Below are 18,929 nucleotides of genomic sequence, written 5' to 3'. Positions count from 1 at the left end.
TTTATTTTTCAATGTCTAAAGGGGGTAAAATTTGTCGTTTTTTTCAAAAAAAAAACCAAAAAGAGGCATTTTCAATGAAACTACTCCACAAAAAGCATTTGTCAAAACTTAGAAAGAGGTGGGGGGAGGGGAAATAAAACTAGAAAGGGGAAAGACTCCCCCTTCTCTCTAACTGACGTCCACTAGCAATACAATACGTCCATTTAGCATCTTCTCCATGACCAGATAAGATAATACAAATTAATTATTTCACAGCTAATAGCATAAGTCACATACTAATTCAACATACTCATTTCATTATAATAATACTTTAGAACCCTTCCTGATCTATTTTCTGTTATTTTATCTAATAAAAAAAACTCGATTGGATGTGGAAAGAACTATATGTTCAAATGCTATATCTATATGAAAGCTCCAACGCTCGACAGACTAAAATGAAAAGCACGCGCATTTGTGAGTTTAGATCAGTCCGATTTGTCTAAGGCATGATGCCATAAACATGATCAAAAGAAAAAGCAGGAGGATATCTCATCATAAAACCAACGCCATCTAATTTCCACCAATGGGATAAACTAAACTTTCGTAACCAGGTCAATCAAACCTACCAAACTTTCAAAGATCTGCTTAGCCTACAGAGGTCTAAATCTTTAGAGCATAAGATACAGTTTTTAAGAAGGATAAAAATATAATAGTTTAGAAACAAATTTCGGTTATATATTTGCACATCAGAGGGTCGGGGGGGGGGGGTAAAGCATAGCATATATTAAATACGTAACCTAAGCCGACCTAGGTACCTTTTTACCCCCTAAACCCCAAAAAACAATAGTTTAAATATTGTAAAAGCAATGACAAACCACGGTTTGCAATCCAATTGTCTATTGAAAGAAACCCGTTTGACTAGTTTCTTAAGCATCTTCCCTAAATAATATTGCACGTGTGTTACAGATAGTACATAAGTACCGAATTTTCTAATTCTTCACATAATATCGTCAAAAAGCACATATACACATATACTGCTGTGAAAGCATGAAAACGTTCAAGTCTGAAGTGCTATGATTTCGAGCCAAACGAGCCAACGGTACGATAGGAAGACAATATATTGGCATATTAAGTTTTTCAGAGAAGTCCCCAATTCAAATTGATTCAGCTGACTGAAAGGCTTTAATGAAGGGTAGGGTGTTGGGCGTATGCCCAATTATTTAGGAGCAAACTGGAAAGATTTTCAGCTTGGAAGGGTCCTACCCCTGGTGTAAAGCACGTTCTTGCCCATATACGACAAAAATAAGTTGTTGTTTTTAGAACATTTAGAAGTAACTCCTAATATCTTCCTTAAATTTACCAAACGATCCTGGATAAAATAAGTAACACTATCAGATTAGTTTGGAAACTGAGCCCATATTTACATCAGTCTAGACAAGAAATACATGTTTAATATCAATTTCTGAAAGTCCACAAGTGTTTCATTGGCTTTTCATTCATAAATTTCTTGAAAATATTTAAGAAAATGGTGTCCCAAAAGCGATTTTTTGCCCGACCAGATAATCTCCAATTAGTCTTCTTACCAATCGTTACCCTTTACTGCAAGATACAGTCTCGCTTCAAAGACAAGGAAACCCTTAATTAGTTTATGCATGTAATTACTTGTCTCACCAGTATTTGGGTTTCACTGAAAGACATAAACTTCTACTAAAATCAGAATTTCTGATGAAATCAGAAGTTCTGATAAAAGTTTTTGGTCCCAAAAACTTCTGATAGGATCCCCCCTCGGATACAAGTAAAAACAAACGGAAACAATGGGACAAATTTGGAAAAAGACACAAAACACTAAAAACAATTTAATCAAACTGAATAAGAAGTGAATCAGTTGTAGTTCTATTGGCAACGCTGTCATCACGAAGAAGTGTTTGTAATGTGCTTTCTTCTGTGATTTCTTTGGCTTCTTCTGGGATGACTTCATCCTCTGCCATCTATTTGAAAAAAAAAATTCTAAAGTTGTTTTACTGTTTATATTTACTGCATGTTTTCTAGCCGCAGATCTCGTTTGCGTTCTATTTTCGTGCATCACAACATCAGACATTTTTCTATGCCTTTTGCTTTAATTGTTGGAATTGATTCAAAACCTTTTTAAAAAAAGATAATGCACACATATGCATACATAAATACATCATTTCTCGTTTAAAGGAAGTATGTATATTCATTATTATTTAGAATTAAGTCACGAGGTATTAAATAAGCAATCTCAATTGAGTTAAGAAAGTCTGGGGTGAGTTCAATTCCTCTTTCCTGTTAATGCATCAAAGCATAATCGATTTTATAGGATTTGTTTTCTTTTAGGACTCTTGTGATTATCACTTTTGCTTCTCTTCTAACCTCGGATTTCATTTACGATGTCATGTATTCGCTGTGATGTTTGTTGTTATATGTCTTTTAGTCATAGATCTCGTTTTCGATTCATTTTCTTGCATCATAACTTTATAATTTTTCCCATGTTTTTTATTTTAACTGATCGGATTCATTCAAAGTAGATTGTAATTTCGCATGACAACATAGATATAAAAATCTTCTTTCCCAGCTTTTCACCAACCCTTATATTTTTGCTTTAATTGCGTTATTATATAATTCAGTAACAACCAGGAATGTTCCTGCTTAGAGTCATTTGTTATCTTGTGTAATTTTGCACGTGTAATAGATACCAAATTTTAATTCCTCCTTCCTGCTTAACGATCATAGACTCGCAAACGCCAACCTAACATGTTCCTTCATTCCACTGTATTTTGTTTTGTCTTTTAACCGCTCAAGCAAACAAAACTAAGAAGTTCCTTCGTTCTATTATAGTTTTGCTTTGTGTTCTAACACGAGAATTCGGTTGTGCAACTTTTTCCTTTGCAATTCAATGTGATTTTTGCTGATCCTTGTTCCGTGCCTTTTTCTTTCCGGCTTGCAGCGGTAGCTTGCAACCTAGTAAGAGATGATCACGTCCAATGTAACTGTCTAGAGTCATTTGTCATCTTGTGTAATTTTGCAACCGTCATAAATACTAAAAAGGATTCGACCACTCCTGGGTGAAAAATTATGTAATCTATTGTCTTGAAATGTATATAAATATGACGTCACTCACATGATTTACCACCACCCCCCCCCCCCCAAAAAAAAATAAGGATCTAAATGATTTTTCTCAAACTTATTACTTATCTAGATCGTTTTTTCAGGCACGAAAATCCTAGGGTGCCAATTTTCAAAAAAACTAGGAGGTCATTTTCAAGAAACAATTATACATAAATACACCCACAGTTGCTCGTTACAAGATATAAAATAAAATTAGTAATAAAAGTCACCATGCTAGGTTTAATTGTAAAGTTCCCATTACCCTTCTTTTTAAATGTTTTTTTTTTTTTTATAAGAAGAACATATAACAAACGTAATTCTGCGACAAGACAAGTTCACTTTATTTACTATTGTATCACCTAACACTGGCATTGATTTGTCGAAGCTGCACAAAAAGTGCGATAGGGATATAGAATTCCCCTTGTGAGAATGAGGTTCTTCTTCTGGAGAGCTATAAAAAATTCGACAAAATAACTATTTTTGGTATTACAATCTCCCATGCCCACGAAAACTTTGGAGACTCAAAAAAAATGTGCTATATACACTAGAGAGGTTTCTGACACCGAAATAGCGTACGCTAAGATCTGAATTTGGCAATATTTTTGAAAAATAAGAGTGAATTCCCTATGCGAAAGAAACTAATTTCTAATAAACTGCGTTATTTTTCAATCAAACAGTTCGTGTTAACGAACTGTAAGTGAGGAGCGACCCGGTTTAATAGTAACCGAAACTCTAAAAAACGGAACTTTGATACCAATAGATACATCAAAAGAATAAGATTTTTAGGCTGATTTCAAATATATAAGTTTCATCCAATCAAAACCATTTCATCCATTTAGTCTTACCAATCAACAGTTACGCGCCTGAGAAAATTTGCCTTATTAGGGGGAAACATCCCCTAAAAGTCATAGAACTTTCATGAAAATCGAACCACCAGATTCAGTGTATCAGAGAACCCAACAATAGAAGTTTCAAGCTCCTATCTGCAAAAATGTGAAATTTTGTATTTCTTTTTTTTTGCCAGAAGAAAGATCACGGATTCGTGTTTATTTTTTTATTTTTTTTTTTATTTTCCCAGCGGTGCTCGTATCGACCCAGTGGTCCTAGAATATCGCAGGAGGGCTCATTCGAACAGAAATTAAAAGTTCTAGTACCATCTTTAAGTGACCAAAAAAAAACGGGGGGGGGGAGGTGGAGTGTTACGTGGGAGGATCTTTCTATGGAGGAAGTTTTCATGAAGGAAGGGACGTTGCTAAGAAGCCGGCGCCGGATTTCCCAGCATTATTTAAAAAAAAGATCAGAAATTAAATTAAAAAAAATAAAAAATTTCAACTGAACGTAAGGATCAACATTAAAATTTAAAACAAACAGAAATTAATACGTATATGATTGGGTTTGCCCTCTACTCATTACCTCGCTCTTTACGCTAAAGTTTTTTTTTGCACTTTCATCAGAGCTAATTATTCTAATTAACGGCCTCCATGATTAATAAGTCACTCTTAAGGAACTGAAATGAAATTTGAATTTAGCGTAAAGAGCAGGGTATTTACTAGGGGGCGAATACCCTAATGTATGTAATAAAAATATACAAACGTTGAACCTCGTTGCGCAAATTAATTCGTAAGTTACATCTGAACAAAATTTCGAGAAAGCCATTTAGCCAAAAAAAAGGTAAAATTAATATGCAAATTTGGATTTAATTGTTCAAGTACGGTGAGCAAATATAAAAGCTGCATTAACTCAAAAACGTTCAGAAATTAAATAAAAAAAACAAGTTTCTTTAACTGAAAGTAAGGAGTGACATTAAAACTTGGAACGAACAGAAATTATTCCGTATATAAAAGGGGCTGCCCCCTCCTCAACCCCTCGCTCTTTACGCAAAAGTTTGACTCTGTCTCACAAATTTGTTTCTTAAAACAATAAAAATCTTTAGCGTAAAGAGCGAGGGGATCAGTAGGGGGCAGGGGGTATTCATATACGGAATAATTTATGTTCGTTTTAAGTTTTAATGTAAAACTTATAAAACGCTTCTTACTTTCAGTTAAAAAAAAACTTGTTTTTTTTATTTAATGTGATAAGAATCTTCCATTTGACTAAAACAACAATTTCTGATAAAAATTAATAAAAACTGTATAATCACATATTTTTTTGTTTATTGGCAATAAATATTTGTTGATTTTAAGATGAGAGTCACAATACATTTCAGAAAATTCTTGCCGTTTTCACGTGCCATGAGCTAGCTGCTTATATTAAAAAACAAAGTTTAGACACATCTCTAGCATTATGGTGATGATTTATTATTTTTTATTTTAACTAAATCTTATGCTTCTAAGGGTTTTATTACAAGTAACAATCCAATATCATGTGGACAAGCTTTATGAAAATTTCAGTAAAAAATCCTATTTTTTTGTCCATAAACTTTTGTTTAACACTAGTAACAACAGGTCACATCCAGTCTCCCAAAGTTCCAAATCTTAGGGAAATAGCCCTGGTTCTCTCCCTTCTCTTCGGGCCTGATCTCAGGGCAAAATAAAGTCCTTTTTCTATAAGCCTCCTGGCTACCCCCCTGAAAGACTTCGAAATTAGTGACCTTTTGGAATACTTATACATTTCATATTGAACACATATTTATCTTTTTAGTTTGTTAACTATTCAGACTTTTTTCGGGTAAATTCGGGTAAAGACTGTTAACTTTTTTCGAGTAATTTCGAGGCAAAAAGAGGCTTATTTAAGGTAGGATAAAGTTTAATAAGGCTTTAACTCATTTTATCAGCTGGATTTTCTATTATTCGGAGAAAATAAAATAACTTCTTCAGGCATTCATTATTATTTCAGATTTGAACTGAAAAATTAGTTCCTCCCACCAGCAAAATTGCGATTTAAATCAACAAAAGTTTCCTCTGTATACGCTCGTAAACATATTAATGGTATTGTTTATATATAGGTCTTAATAGAATCTAATAGAATTTTGAAAGTATGTTTTGTTTTTATAGAAATGTTTAAGGAAAACTTTACACAGTTACATTTCCCATCTGAGATACCAACCACAATTTATATAGCATCATTTGATCGACAAAATTTACTGTCTTCAAAGGCACTAAAAGTAGGCACACACTTACCGGTGGCAGCGTTTCTTCAAGTGATTCATATGTAAAAGCCCCTGCTGAGAGATCCAACTCAATTGGGAACAGCCCACGGGTTTCCTCAAAAACCGCTAAACATTCCTTATTATACGATCCCAGTTCAGAGATGAAATGTTGCAAATGCTTAGCAATGTCCTGCATATGCTTGCTCTCAAGTAGTTCCAGTTTCACAAGAACATCGTTTCTCATGTTGCCAAAACGCTTCCTTGCTTCTTGTCGGCAACGAAGAATCAATCTGCAAAAGTAACATGAATAAGGCCTTTCTAAGTTAAAATGGCTCGAGAGCTAAGTTATGGTTGAAGCAATAGCTCTGGGTACAAGCTGCTGCCACCACTGTTTGTGTAAAAAGCGTAAGCCACTGGTACAAGGGTAGCTCACACTATTATCCGAGTGAAAAGTGCTGTAGGCTATATTATGTGCTAAAACCCTTAGCCTGAAACCGGATGGGACACAATAAGAAAATATAACACATAATAGAATTAAAAAAACATAAAAATAGACAATTAAAACTTTAGAGAGCATTTTCCAGAAGTTAATCATTGTAGTGTTTCACAAAGTACGGAACAAAGGCCGATAGATACCGTTTTAATGCCTTTCGGGGTAGAAGACAAAGGAATTGGCCTGATGAAGTTAGGACTCTTCTACATAATTTTGGCCACCTCATTTGTGGCTCTTAAAAACGCGTTAAAATTTTCAGAAGGGAATCGGAGTTTAGGCATTTTTCTGTCCCAAAACCTATCATAAGATGGTGGCAACTTTCAGACAGCTTCTGAAGCCTCAGTGATGCCAGGATGTCCCCATAGGATTAATATACATTCTATTCTCCATAATTTGCCCCAAGCATTATTTAGCAGGCCCGCTTCTGAATATTTTCAAAGCTTTTCGTGTTAAATAGCAGTTAGACCTTGGTGCCACACGGAATAATTCCTTTTGTGATCATATATACATACAGTATAGAATGAGCATAACGGAAATTCGGCAGTTAATGTGAGTGAACCATGCAAATGATTTTACGAAGAGAGAAGATTTCCGGGGATAGACGGTATATGTGAATCCCATTTAAGGTCGCTTTTGAAAACTACTCTTAGGATTTTAATTCCATCTTTACTTGCAAGTCCAATGCCAACGTGGTACGGGATTGTGGTTATTAAGAAGCTAGCACGTAAAATGGTGGCTCTTTTGTAACATTAACCGCAAGCGTTACATCTGAAAGATAATACTTTAGCTTGGAACATATTGATGAAATGGTGATTTCCCCTATTAGGTTCGCTGAGGTGCGGAATGATATACTCTACGGGTCATCATCAAACTTCTAGCATCTCAATATTTGCGCTAGGATAGGGTTTAAAATAATGAAAAAAAAAAAAAAATAATAAGCCCTAATTTTGTCCCTTGAGGAGCTCCAGACCCTATTTCTTGGAATTTGGATACTTCATTCTGCGAAAGTGGGGAGTGCGAGGAAACTAGCAAGTATTCTTACAAGAAAGTGCCGAGCACCCGTATCTTTCACTCGGTTAATAGCAATCAGATGTTGGACACTCTCGAATGCCTTCACTATGTCGCTGAGCGGGATTTCAGCGTATGTCTCTTCTTTCTCGATATGTTTCATCGGTTAATCAAGAAGAGGTACAAGACAGTAGGTAGTATTATTTCCGGGCCTAAAACCAAATTGTCAAGGGTCTAAACTAGCTTTAATCCTTCAAATAGATATTCGAAATTAAAGTCCACGAACGCTTTAAAAAGCCATAGGCATATTGAAATTGGGATGGTTTTGGGCGAGGTTTCTTTTTACTTTAGGAACGGTAATCACGTCAGCTGTGCTGAAGCCGTCCGAGAATGCACTGTCTATTCAACGTTGATCGAAACCAGAAGTCAAAATAGGACCATATTCCACAGAGTAATTAGCAATCAGCTTCATAGGAATTTCTAGGGGGTAATCACTCTTCATCGCGTCAAGGCATTTGAGCTTATCACCTACTTCTTGGAAGCGAATGATCAGAATTTATTCGATGAATCCGATTCCAAGTCCACATGTGGGTGTGCACGACATATATTTCAGAAATGTGTGTTGATCTGATGAGCACTTAGAGGTTCACAATAATACCATAGATTTTTAGCTGTTTTCGGGTTTGTCCCATAATCTGCTGGACTATAACATGGAATATACAGGAGTTGGAGAATCTAATTCATTTTTAGATTTCTTTATTTTAAAGCATATGATAAAGCGTATTTTTTATCATTATCTTGATACTCCGATTTTTAGAGCTTATTATTCAATTCAACGAGATTCTTAATCTCTTTTGTGATCCATTGCTTATTTTATGACTTTACCAGGATATACCTTCCAGGAAATCTTACTTTATATTCATAGAAAAGCTGAGCAGTGACATCTTGCATCGTATTATTGCCATTTTTCATAGCAAAACACTCATAAGTTTTTCCTAGCGAGTCACTCGTGATAAATCTGAAGTTGTTTGTAAGAACAATCCTTGATGTTAGTAAAGATAAGGTCTCTCTCTTCACATGTTTGGACTTCGAATACTTGCATAAGTGAAAGCAAACTTGAGAGCCAGCAAGCCTTCAGATCATTAAAGTAGTTCGGAATCTATTATCCCTTAATCCGAACGCCAACGTATGGAAAACAATTATACTCCAGCCGCCTAGCGAGTCACTCGCGATAAATCTGAAGTTGTTTGTAAGAACAATCCTTGATGTTAGTAAAGATAAGGTTTCTCTCTTCACATGTTTGGACTTCGACAGCTTGCATAAGTGAAAGCAAACTTGAGAGCCAGCAAGCGTTCAGATCATTAAAGTAGCCCGGAATCTATTTACCTTAATCTGAACGCCAACGTATGGGAACAAAAACTGTTCCTGTGGACCAAACAAAAACTGTTCAAAAAAAGCCGCCCAAACAAAAACTGTTCGTTAACATTATTATATAATTTATCTAACACATAGAACAATTTTTGGAAAAAATTTCTGGATTCGCTATGGGGCAGGGTGAGCAAATTTCTTCAAATTTGTCAAAATTATAATAAGCCTGCATAATTTAAGCATCAACAGAAGCGGATCAGTTTTCTTTGGAATATATTTACCTTTATAGTACCATAAAGTATCTTTATAATACTTTTATAGTACTATATAGTACTTTCATGGTACCAAATGGCTCATTTTTCAGTTTTTACTGTCATTTTCACTTAATTAGGGAAAATTGGCACCAACTTTGCCCCCCCCCCCCAGGATTTTGACAAAATTACGCCACTACTTTATTCTATGTTTTTTTTTTAAACTGATGAGTTCAGAACTACAAGTATCTCTTACATTTAGCACATTCTTAGATATTTTTTTTCTGCCTTGAGCTTAGCTGCACTAACAATTCCTAAAAATTATTTCCAAGCTCGTGTTTTTTAATTTTCTGGCTAATTGCCAAGTTTCCGCAAAATGTTATCAAGCATTTTTCGTTAATTAACAATTGCGTTCCCGCAGTCCTAGCAAAAAAACTGTTAGCTACCAATAAGATGGCAGAAAAAACAATATGTTCAGGTACTTGAGGGGGGGGGGGATTTGGGAGTGTCATAAAATGGCAAACCAATTAGGCCTAGAATGTGTATATCTTTCATAAAGAGATATGCTCCAGTAAATATTTCGCAGTTCATATTATTGACTTACGAATAAAGTGAACATACCATTCGATGCCTTTGTATGCTCTTTACGAATATATTGACCGCTTTTCTCGCAAATTCAAATTTAAGCCCTTTTTGAACCCTTGAAGTTTGAAAATGAACAAAAAATTTCTAGTTTTGGGGTATAGAAAAGGCTTAAAACAATGGTTTCAAACTTAATATTTGATTATAAATCCTTTTTTTTTAAGTTATATAATCCACGAGCATTCAGTTTTTAAGTGGCCAAACAGAATAAGAAAAAAACATGGCGGATTTGTTTTGAATTGTTTTATTCAACTTAATCTTGACAAATCACTGTTTGTAAGTTATACAACTTTAACAAAATCGATTTATAATGAAATAGTAAGTTTGAAACAAATGTTATAACCCATTTTTATATCCAAAACATATAGAATTATTGGAAACTATTATTTCCAAGGGTATTATAAGGGCTTAAAATTAAATTTGCAATTCAGAAAGAGCATAAAAAATGGCATCTAGTGGCATGTTCACTTTATTTCTAGGTCAATAGGCCTAATATGAACTGCGAAATATTTACCACTGCTCCTACTAAGGTACTTAATTGATGAAAAACATAATTTTGTATTCCCTGCCTCTCCAGTTTATGAGCCTTAAAACCGTTACTGATTCTACTAATAGAGGTCAAATACCAATGGTATTTTGTTTTCTGGTATAGGCGTAAGTTTCACATCATAATATAAGTCCTCGGTAGTATAGTGGTCAGTATCCCCGCCTGTCACGCGGGAGACCGGGGTTCGATTCCCCGCCGGGGAGGATTTTTTCTAATTTTTAAAATACTTTTTGTGTGAAATGGTTCTACTAGGATCTTTATGCCAAGTATATGTTTCTTTTCTCTTTTTATCCAAATAGTTTAGACAGCAGCATCCATAAGTAAATATAAGTTATCCATATGATTCAACAGACTTATTGAGTCTATTTTTTCGTCTGTCAGACAGAGGATGGCAATTTGTCAAACCAAAAATTTTTTCAATCACTTATTAACCTAGAAATATCATGAAGGATTAATATCGAAGCATTTGAAAATTCTATACCCCCCCCCCCCGAAAAAAATCTCTTATAAAGCTCGTTTAAATCCACTGGAGGCACAACAGTCACGCCGACGATTTTCCTGGTTTTGAAGATCGGGAACTGCAAAAGTCCAGTAAAGGATTTTAGACTATGATAAATAGAATTGTGGGACAAACTACCAGAAAATGGGACGATGCTGGACCTGTATTTATTTCGTTGCTTAAAAGGATATTTAGATGTTTTCATTTCAGTCTAAATGAGCCTTTTTCCGAAATTCTACGGCAACTGTTCTGATGTGATCACCCCTGGGGAGATTAGTTTGCAGCCAAGGCCGTATCCAGGGGGAGGGGGGTTAGAGGGTTTAACCCCCGCCATGAAATGTTTGTCCGACTCGTAGAAACAACAAAAATGAATAGTAGGTATACACAAATTTCTGATCCGTTTTTTAAAGTTTTTTTTTCTGAATGAAAATCGCTTGCAGCAGTAGCTGCAACCAGGGTCGTATCCAGGATTTTGTTCACGGGGAGGGTGGTTAGGGGGTTTAACACCCTCCCCCCTGAAATATTTTTTCGACTCGTAAAAACGTAACAAAAATGAATAGTAGGTATAAACAAATTTTTGATGCGTTTTTTAAAGTTTCTTTTTAACCCCTCCCCCCGAAAAGAATCCTTCTGTACCCCCCCCCCCCAAAAAAAAAATCCTGGATACGACCCTGGTTGCAGGTTGCAGAAAAACTGTTAACCCCTGACTCCCTGAAAAACTGACTTCCTGTAACAAAACCAATAAGCAGACAAGAATAGTGCAGGTTTTGCATGTCGTTCAAATCACTTTAAAATTTTGGAAACCAAGTAATCTTTCCTCTTTTTCCTCCGGAAACCAAGTAATTTTTCCTCTTTTTCCCCTGGAAACCTAGTAATTTTTCCTCCTTTACAAGCATTTGCTTGTAAAGAAAATGCTTTTAACTTAATGAACCCCATTCCTGTTAGGAAAAAACAGTTTTCAATTTTAAGGAGTGACGTTATAACCTAAAAGAAATAAAACTACCTTGAACAGGATGGGAGGATGTCGTCACCCTTAAACCCACACTCCTTGCGTCTATGCGGTTACTTATCCATTTCTAAAAACAACACAACACACACGGGTAGCAATTTTTGGAGCAAAATGTACTAATGTTTACAATTCTAATCCTCTCACTTAGGCGACCTAAATTCCATCGAATCAAAATTGTTTCAACACAGAACATGTAACATATCAAGAGATCAGTTAAAGGAAAACCACATTATTAGGGCTATATGATAGGCTCCGGTCCCTAGCCCTCCAAATCCAAAATTTTTCTTGGATTAATGGACACTTCTTATTCAGATCATCGAATACAAATTTGTTTTTATTGTTGCTTGTCCCCAAAATTTTCTTTTATCATTGCCCCCCCCCCGAAATCATTCCTGGGTCAGCCAGCGTGTAATTGACCCAGCTGCAATGACTTCCGAAGGAGAGTGTTGGCACCATTGTAACTGTAGTAATTATTCTCAGTGACATTAGTTTCAAATAATCTGCCCGAGTTTTATAAAAGACAGTTAGGATAGCCAAACGAAATATAAGATAGCGCGTCATTTGATGCTAGTCTGTGGCAAATCCATATTTGAACTTTAAAGAGGATCACAACATAGCAAACCTCTTTATACATCTTTAAAGAGACATACACACAACACATCAAACCTCTTTATACATCTTTAAAGAGGATCATAATTCGTTGTGCTCTAAAATTTGAGGTCACCTGTTTTTTTTTAAATAGTAATTTTAATAATTATTTTAAAAAAAGACCGAAAATACCCTCCAGTAATAAAGATTCAAAGACAAGTTGTGATTTTTTCAGTATTCCTCAGCTCAATTCCACATAAATAACGACAGCCAAATCAAGAATTTGTAAGAAGGTCTACTCGTTACATATAACCAATTATTTACCCACACAAGAACTTTTTTTCTGCGCGGCGACGTGAAATCTGGCTACAAAAGCAAAACTCAACTTAAAGCCTAGCCTTACACTTGACAAGCAGGCTTGCCATCCGTTGATTAAAAAACCGCTAGATTTTAGTGATTTTTTGACTGATTTAAGGATTTTCTTGAATAATCTAGTGATTGATGTGCTGATCTAGTGACTTCTTTATTTAGGAAATATAAAAAATCACTGGAAATAGTGATAAAGAAATAGCAGTGGCAACCCTGTTGACACGGCTATAAGTTAAAGTAAGCTAAAAAGGTAAGTTGAAAATTTTCCCAGTATCCACAATTTCAGGTCTCAACGAGGTAAAGTAGCTCCTGAATATGCACAAAGATTAAGTTAAGGGTAAGAAAATTAAAGTAGGTTAAGTTGGTAAGTTAAATATTTTACCTATACTCATAGTTTCCAGTCTCAACGCGGTAAAGTGGCTCCTGAATATGTGCGTAGGTGTATTCTTCATCGTCCATTTCTTTAACCTTGAGACAGTAGGCCAAGTATTCAAACTTGACATCTGCATACTTTTTTATAGTTAATCTAATATCTGGGATGGCTTTGTGCAAAAAAGTGCCAATGTCAGTCAAAATCTAGAAAAAATCGTCAATTAGGAAATGTGTAATGATACCGGAACAGAGGTGATGTAAGCCATTTTTTTTTAATTCAGGAATTTTAATAGCCAAAAATCAGAGGCGGTTTCATAGAGGACAGAGGGGATGCTTGCCCCAGGCGCAGAAATTTTAGGGGTGTAAAATTTCAAATAAACAATCTAACATTTATATTCATTTTGTAATCTTAGAATTTTGTTTTTATTAAAAGAAAGTAGGGAACGCAGCTGGCAGTAAGTATAAGCAAATTGAATCCGAAACTTTCATTTTTCAGAAGAAAAGTCAGATTTAAATAAATGAAACATTTTGTTAATGAATGAGAATTTTGCGAAAAATTTGGCCTGAAAATTTTGTGAGAGACAGGAGGGTGGCTAATCAAGATTTTGCCCGTACGCAAGAGAGGCCAGAACCGCCACTGCCAAAAACGCTTCTCATTTTCAAAAAAAAAAAAAATCTAGATATATTATAAAATAAGAAGAACGGTTTATATCAGTGAATAGCAAAATTGAAAGTTAAAACAACAAAAGGTATAATGTCTACTGACAATGAAATTTAACTAAAGCCAACATTTACTGAACGCTCCGATAGGGAATTAATAAGTCCTAAACTCAATTACACAGCTATGCATTTACTAGCATGATATTTAATTATATCAATTAGTAATACGTCAATCATATCACACATTAATCTGAATCAATTAGTTATATATTAGTTAAACAGCTATTAATTATATTAATATTAACTAGTTATTATTAGTTATTAATAAAGTCTTGTAGCACAACAGTAACAAGAGTAGCTAGTGTACAGATCTAACTCAATTCGGTACCCGAGGTCAATTTATTGGAACTTTGAATTTAGTTAATGCTTAGCTAATTATAAATCTTTGTTATCGATCCTTAGCTGTGTAGAAGTACAATCTGTGGTAAAATTTTTAATGAATTCCGGTGAAAAGCAGAAATTGGAAGGACTTTTAGAAAAAGAAGCATAGGTGCCTATAAAAAAAGCTGTTCAGGGATAGGGAGGCCACTGTATTACATAGCATAACTCTAAGAAGTAAACACATTTTTAGATTCAATTTATTTCTGTCTGTATTTCAAAATTTAATAGAAGTTGAATTAAATAACACTTGTCGAATACTGGAAAATATATATATATATATATATATAATATATATATATATATATAATTCAATACTTAAAAAACTCGACATGGAGAGTAATTGGAAACCGGTTTGTAATTGCGAGCAATTTTTACCGTATTTGGATCAAACTTATGAGCATATTGTAACGGGGGATTTGTCCATTATAAAGCATCGTGATCTTCAAAATATAATGAAAATGGGTGCTAAGTTCCGTCTTTCTTACCGCATAAGGCCAGCAGATATTCTTAGGGGATTAAAGAATGATTTAAACTTATTTATTGATAAATGGTGCAAGAAGGAGAAAATTAATAAAGACAGATTTCAGAATTGGATAAATTTGATTTTGACTAGTGTAAGAAATAGTATGTATAGAATTAATCCAACAGATTCTGTGAAAAATTCAATATTTTATAATGCCAATATGAAACAAGCAATTGCTAATATACAGAATGAATTTATAATTCTACCAGTTGATAAAGCTAGCAATAATTTTGCCATAATTTGTCAGAAACTCTATTGTGATATTTTATCAAAAGAGTTACAAACAACAAATACATACGAAAAGGCCCATATGGAGGAGAATAGTTTAATTGAAAATATAGAAGAAAGAATTTTGAAAAATTTCAATATTAAAATAAATGATAATGATAAAAAGTTTCCTTTCTTATTTCAGTCTTCAGTATGCTCTTGACCGAGTAAGACCTCGTTCGTGGGTGTCGTGGCTATATCAGATGCCAGTGGCGATTTGTGAATTTTTGCTACTGCAAGTGAATCAGTTTTGACTGGTTGTGCCTAACGGTAAAGTTATTGCTGTTTTGCCGATGTTCCTGTAATTTGGATAGCTGTTTCTGTAGCTGTGAGGGGTGTTAGCCGTGCCCTTTTAACGGTGGCTGAGCGAACTGCACGTTCGGATTGGCGTGGATAAAAAATTAATCCTTTCTGAGGTAAGCCAAGCCCAATTTTGGTTTTCTTTTTTCTTTTTGCGTGGTAGAAATGGGACGAAAAAGGAGGCGTGATAATCCCACAAATGACATGCCAAGTTTCCTAAACTTGTCGGCTAGTTCAACTTCGTCTCAAAATGTGACATTATCGAGTCTTGGTGAAAAAATTAACACGTTAATAAGTCTTGTCAAGGGCAATGGTGATAAACTGGACTCACTTGAAAATAAAATTAAGTCGCTTGGTGATCGTGTTACGCAACTAGAGGTTTCAAATTCAGACTTTCAGAAAAGAAACGTGGAAAGCGACCAGCGTATATCATCGATCGAAAATCAGAAGGATTTGCTTAATGAACAGTACAAAATAATGACAGATGAAATTAGTAACCAAAGGTCCGCTATTAACCAGACAGTATGCCGGCTTGCAAAGATGGAGTTTGAAAAACTTCAGAGCAACATTATTGTGTGGAATGTACCAACTGATAATCAACAAAATGCTATGGAAATTTGCACGAGTATCATTACAGAAGGACTTGAGCTATCCCCGGTACCACGCCTCAAAGTGCTACAGGTTAATAAACTAAAAAAGTTTATTAAAGTTGAGGTTGCTGATAAAGATGAGAAAATGAGAATTCTGAAGTGCGCTAAAAAGCTAAGGGGCAAGACAATTGCTGGGTTTCATGATATTTACATTAGTGATGACGCTCCTCCTGAAATCAGAAAGATGAGAAATGACCTCCTGCGTAAGAAAATTAAACTCCGTGAAATCGGTATTGAAGCCTGGGTATCGAAAAGCTTTCCACCAATGCTGAATTTTAACCGACTTAATGGTTCACTGGCGAAATACTCACATGAAGATTCTATTCCTGAATTAGATCAGTTTGCCCGCAGTAAATTGCGCAATAATGATAGTTCAGAGCGTATGCGAGGAGAAAGAAGTGGCGGACGGTTTGACGCACCTGGTGAAGTGATGGCTGATTAGTGATAACTATTGATTGTTATTGCTCTTAATTGAATTTTTTTTCTCTTTTTTTTTAGTCTTTTTTTTTCTTATTTTATTTTTTCCTTATTTTTTTTTTTCTTTATTTGCATTATTAATTTTATTATTATTTATGATTTTTTTTTTTTTTTTTTTTTTTTTCTCCAGTTAAATATTATTTTAGTTTTTTTAATAATAAAGAAATTTAATTGCGCAGTAAATTTTTTCAATAATGATATTACAGAGCGTATGCGAGGAGAAAGAAGTGGCGGACGGTTTGACGCACCTGGTGATGTGATGGCTGATTAGTGATAGCTATTGATTGTTATTGCTCTTAATTGAATTTATTTTCTCTTTTTTTAGTCTATTTTATTTTCTTTTTACTTTATTTTTTCCGTATTTTTTTTTTTTTCTTTATTTGCATTATTAATTTATATTATTATTTATTATTTTTTTTCCAGTTAAATATTATTTTCGTTTTTTTCATATAAATATTTTTTTTGTTTGTTTTTTTGGGGTGGGTTTTTAGTTGGTGTTTGTTTTTTTTTTTTAAATTTTACTTTTTTTTTTTTTTTTTTTAGTGTTTTATGAAATTTGTGTTAATAAATGTGATGATTTGAAATAGCTATGATACCCACTAGTATTAGGGAATGTAATGGGCGAAACTGCGAATGCAGAAACCCAATACGTGTTTTTGTTTTTGTTTCTTTGTTGTATGTGTTTTGGTGAAAATTACCAATGACCGTTAACTGCGACCGGAATTTGGTTCGATAATATAGTTCTATTTTGGAAAAGAATATTGACATTATTTATGAATGACCAGATGGTTGGGAGTAAATTGGAATTTGTTTTTTTTTTATGTGTTGTTTTTTGTAACCGAATGCCGTGGACATTTTATATGTTTTATTGGTTCCCTCTTTCGCACGCAAGGTTTCTTGTAAGAATTGGTTAGAATGAATGAATCACCTCCAGGTACACCTGATTTTAAGGAGTTGGAAAGTAAAAAAGTAAGTTTTGAAAGATATAATGAAATTTTGAGTGAGAACGTTGATCCTGGTGGATGCTGTCGGCTGGCATGTGAGGATTCAAGGTATGTGTTTTTGAGTGATGTCCCTTCGGAGAGCCGGGGGATGAGAAGCAGATCAGTATTTTCCATATAAATTGCCAAGGGTTGAATTCCAGCTTTGATTTTATTAATGATATATCTAGTCTCTCTGTATTTCAGGTAATAGGCCTTACGGAAACCTGGCTTAACAAGCATAATTCTGAATTGCTGCGGATTCCTGGATACTCTTTATTCACCAAAAATCGGGAGCTTCGTCAACATGGGGGATTGGCAGCGTATGTTCGCTCGGATATTAAGGTAACGGTAAAAAGTGATATGTCGGTTTATAAAGAAATGGTATTTGAGTCGTTTTTGTTAAAGTTTAATATTGATAAATTACAAAGTTTTTTTATTTTTGCATAACGCCCACCATCGAGTGCGTTTGATGAATTTTTGGACCTCCTTGAGCAGCAGCTAGAGAAGATTCCAGTGGAGACCCCTTGTTTTTTGATGGGTGATTTAAACGTTGACCTAATTGATCCTGGTCAAAAGACTAATCTTCTATTAGATATGATGATTTCTTATGGCCTGATTCCGTCAATTAATGTAAGTACTCGAGTAACTGCGTCAACTGCGAAGTGCCTTGATAACATTTTTACAAATGTACCGTTTTCTAATCCGTGTGTCCTGGTTAGTGATACCTCGGACCACTTTGGTGTTTTTGGCTCATATTCAACATCGACGCAGACTTCTCCTTCGGTAAATGGCAGGTTTAATAAGATTACACAAGTACTGGATCCTAGTGCCCTCCGTGATTGTAAAAACAAAATAATGGATGTTAATTGGGATGAAGAGCTAGCTCTACCTGATCATGCTGATGCGAAGTTTGTGAAATTCTATAATAAACTGCATAATCTGCTGATTAGTTGCACTAAAGAGGTACGGAAAAGAGCTCGCAGAGAAATGCCTAAGAAGCCGTGGGTGACAAAAGGATTGCTCAGATCAATAAATCGAAGGGATTTGCTGTTTAAAAAGAAAATGTTACAACCTAGTGATGTTAATGAAAGGATATACAAAAACTACAGAAATGCATTAAATAGACTTTTGCGAAAAGCAAAGGAAGCTCATTATAAGAAAAAGTTTGGTGATGCAGCTGGAAACCCCAATAAAACATGGCGGATAATTAAACAGCTCATAAATCCTCCCCACACAGTCGCCCCGGATCAGATTATTGGTCGAGTAGGTGCAGAATTAAGTGACCCGTC

At 34.8% G+C, this 18,929-nt stretch overlaps 1 protein-coding gene and 1 non-coding gene across 9 annotated transcripts in view; one reads left to right on the top strand and one right to left on the bottom strand.

Annotated features, from left to right (window-relative positions):
• The window catches only part of PICK1 (protein interacting with PRKCA 1), a 134,445-nt gene that overhangs the window by 13,360 nt on the left and 102,156 nt on the right, over nucleotides 1-18,929 (bottom strand). For 7 of the 8 annotated variants that reach the window (XM_089103622.1, XM_089103621.1, XM_089103625.1 and 4 more), the window contains exons 7-8: nucleotides 13,350-13,543; nucleotides 6,225-6,483 (exon numbers count right to left, since the gene is read on the bottom strand). In XM_089103622.1, the coding sequence (XP_088959748.1) occupies nucleotides 6,225-6,483; nucleotides 13,350-13,543 (453 nt within the window). Of the gene's footprint in view, nucleotides 1-1,821; nucleotides 1,968-6,224; nucleotides 6,484-13,349; nucleotides 13,544-18,929 lie in introns of those variants that run through there. The other variant, XM_089103619.1, reaches the window with a different exon arrangement.
• On the top strand, nucleotides 10,634-10,705 carry TRNAD-GUC (transfer RNA aspartic acid (anticodon GUC)). The gene has a single exon. It is a non-coding gene; the product is annotated as a tRNA-Asp (tRNA).

This window comes from Artemia sp. Qi Xiang Cuo, chromosome 17 (assembly GCF_049724085.1).
Source record: "Artemia sp. Qi Xiang Cuo chromosome 17, ASM4972408v1, whole genome shotgun sequence".
NCBI lineage: Eukaryota > Metazoa > Arthropoda > Branchiopoda > Anostraca > Artemiidae > Artemia > Artemia sp. Qi Xiang Cuo.
This window is presented reverse-complemented; position numbering and strand designations above follow the sequence as displayed.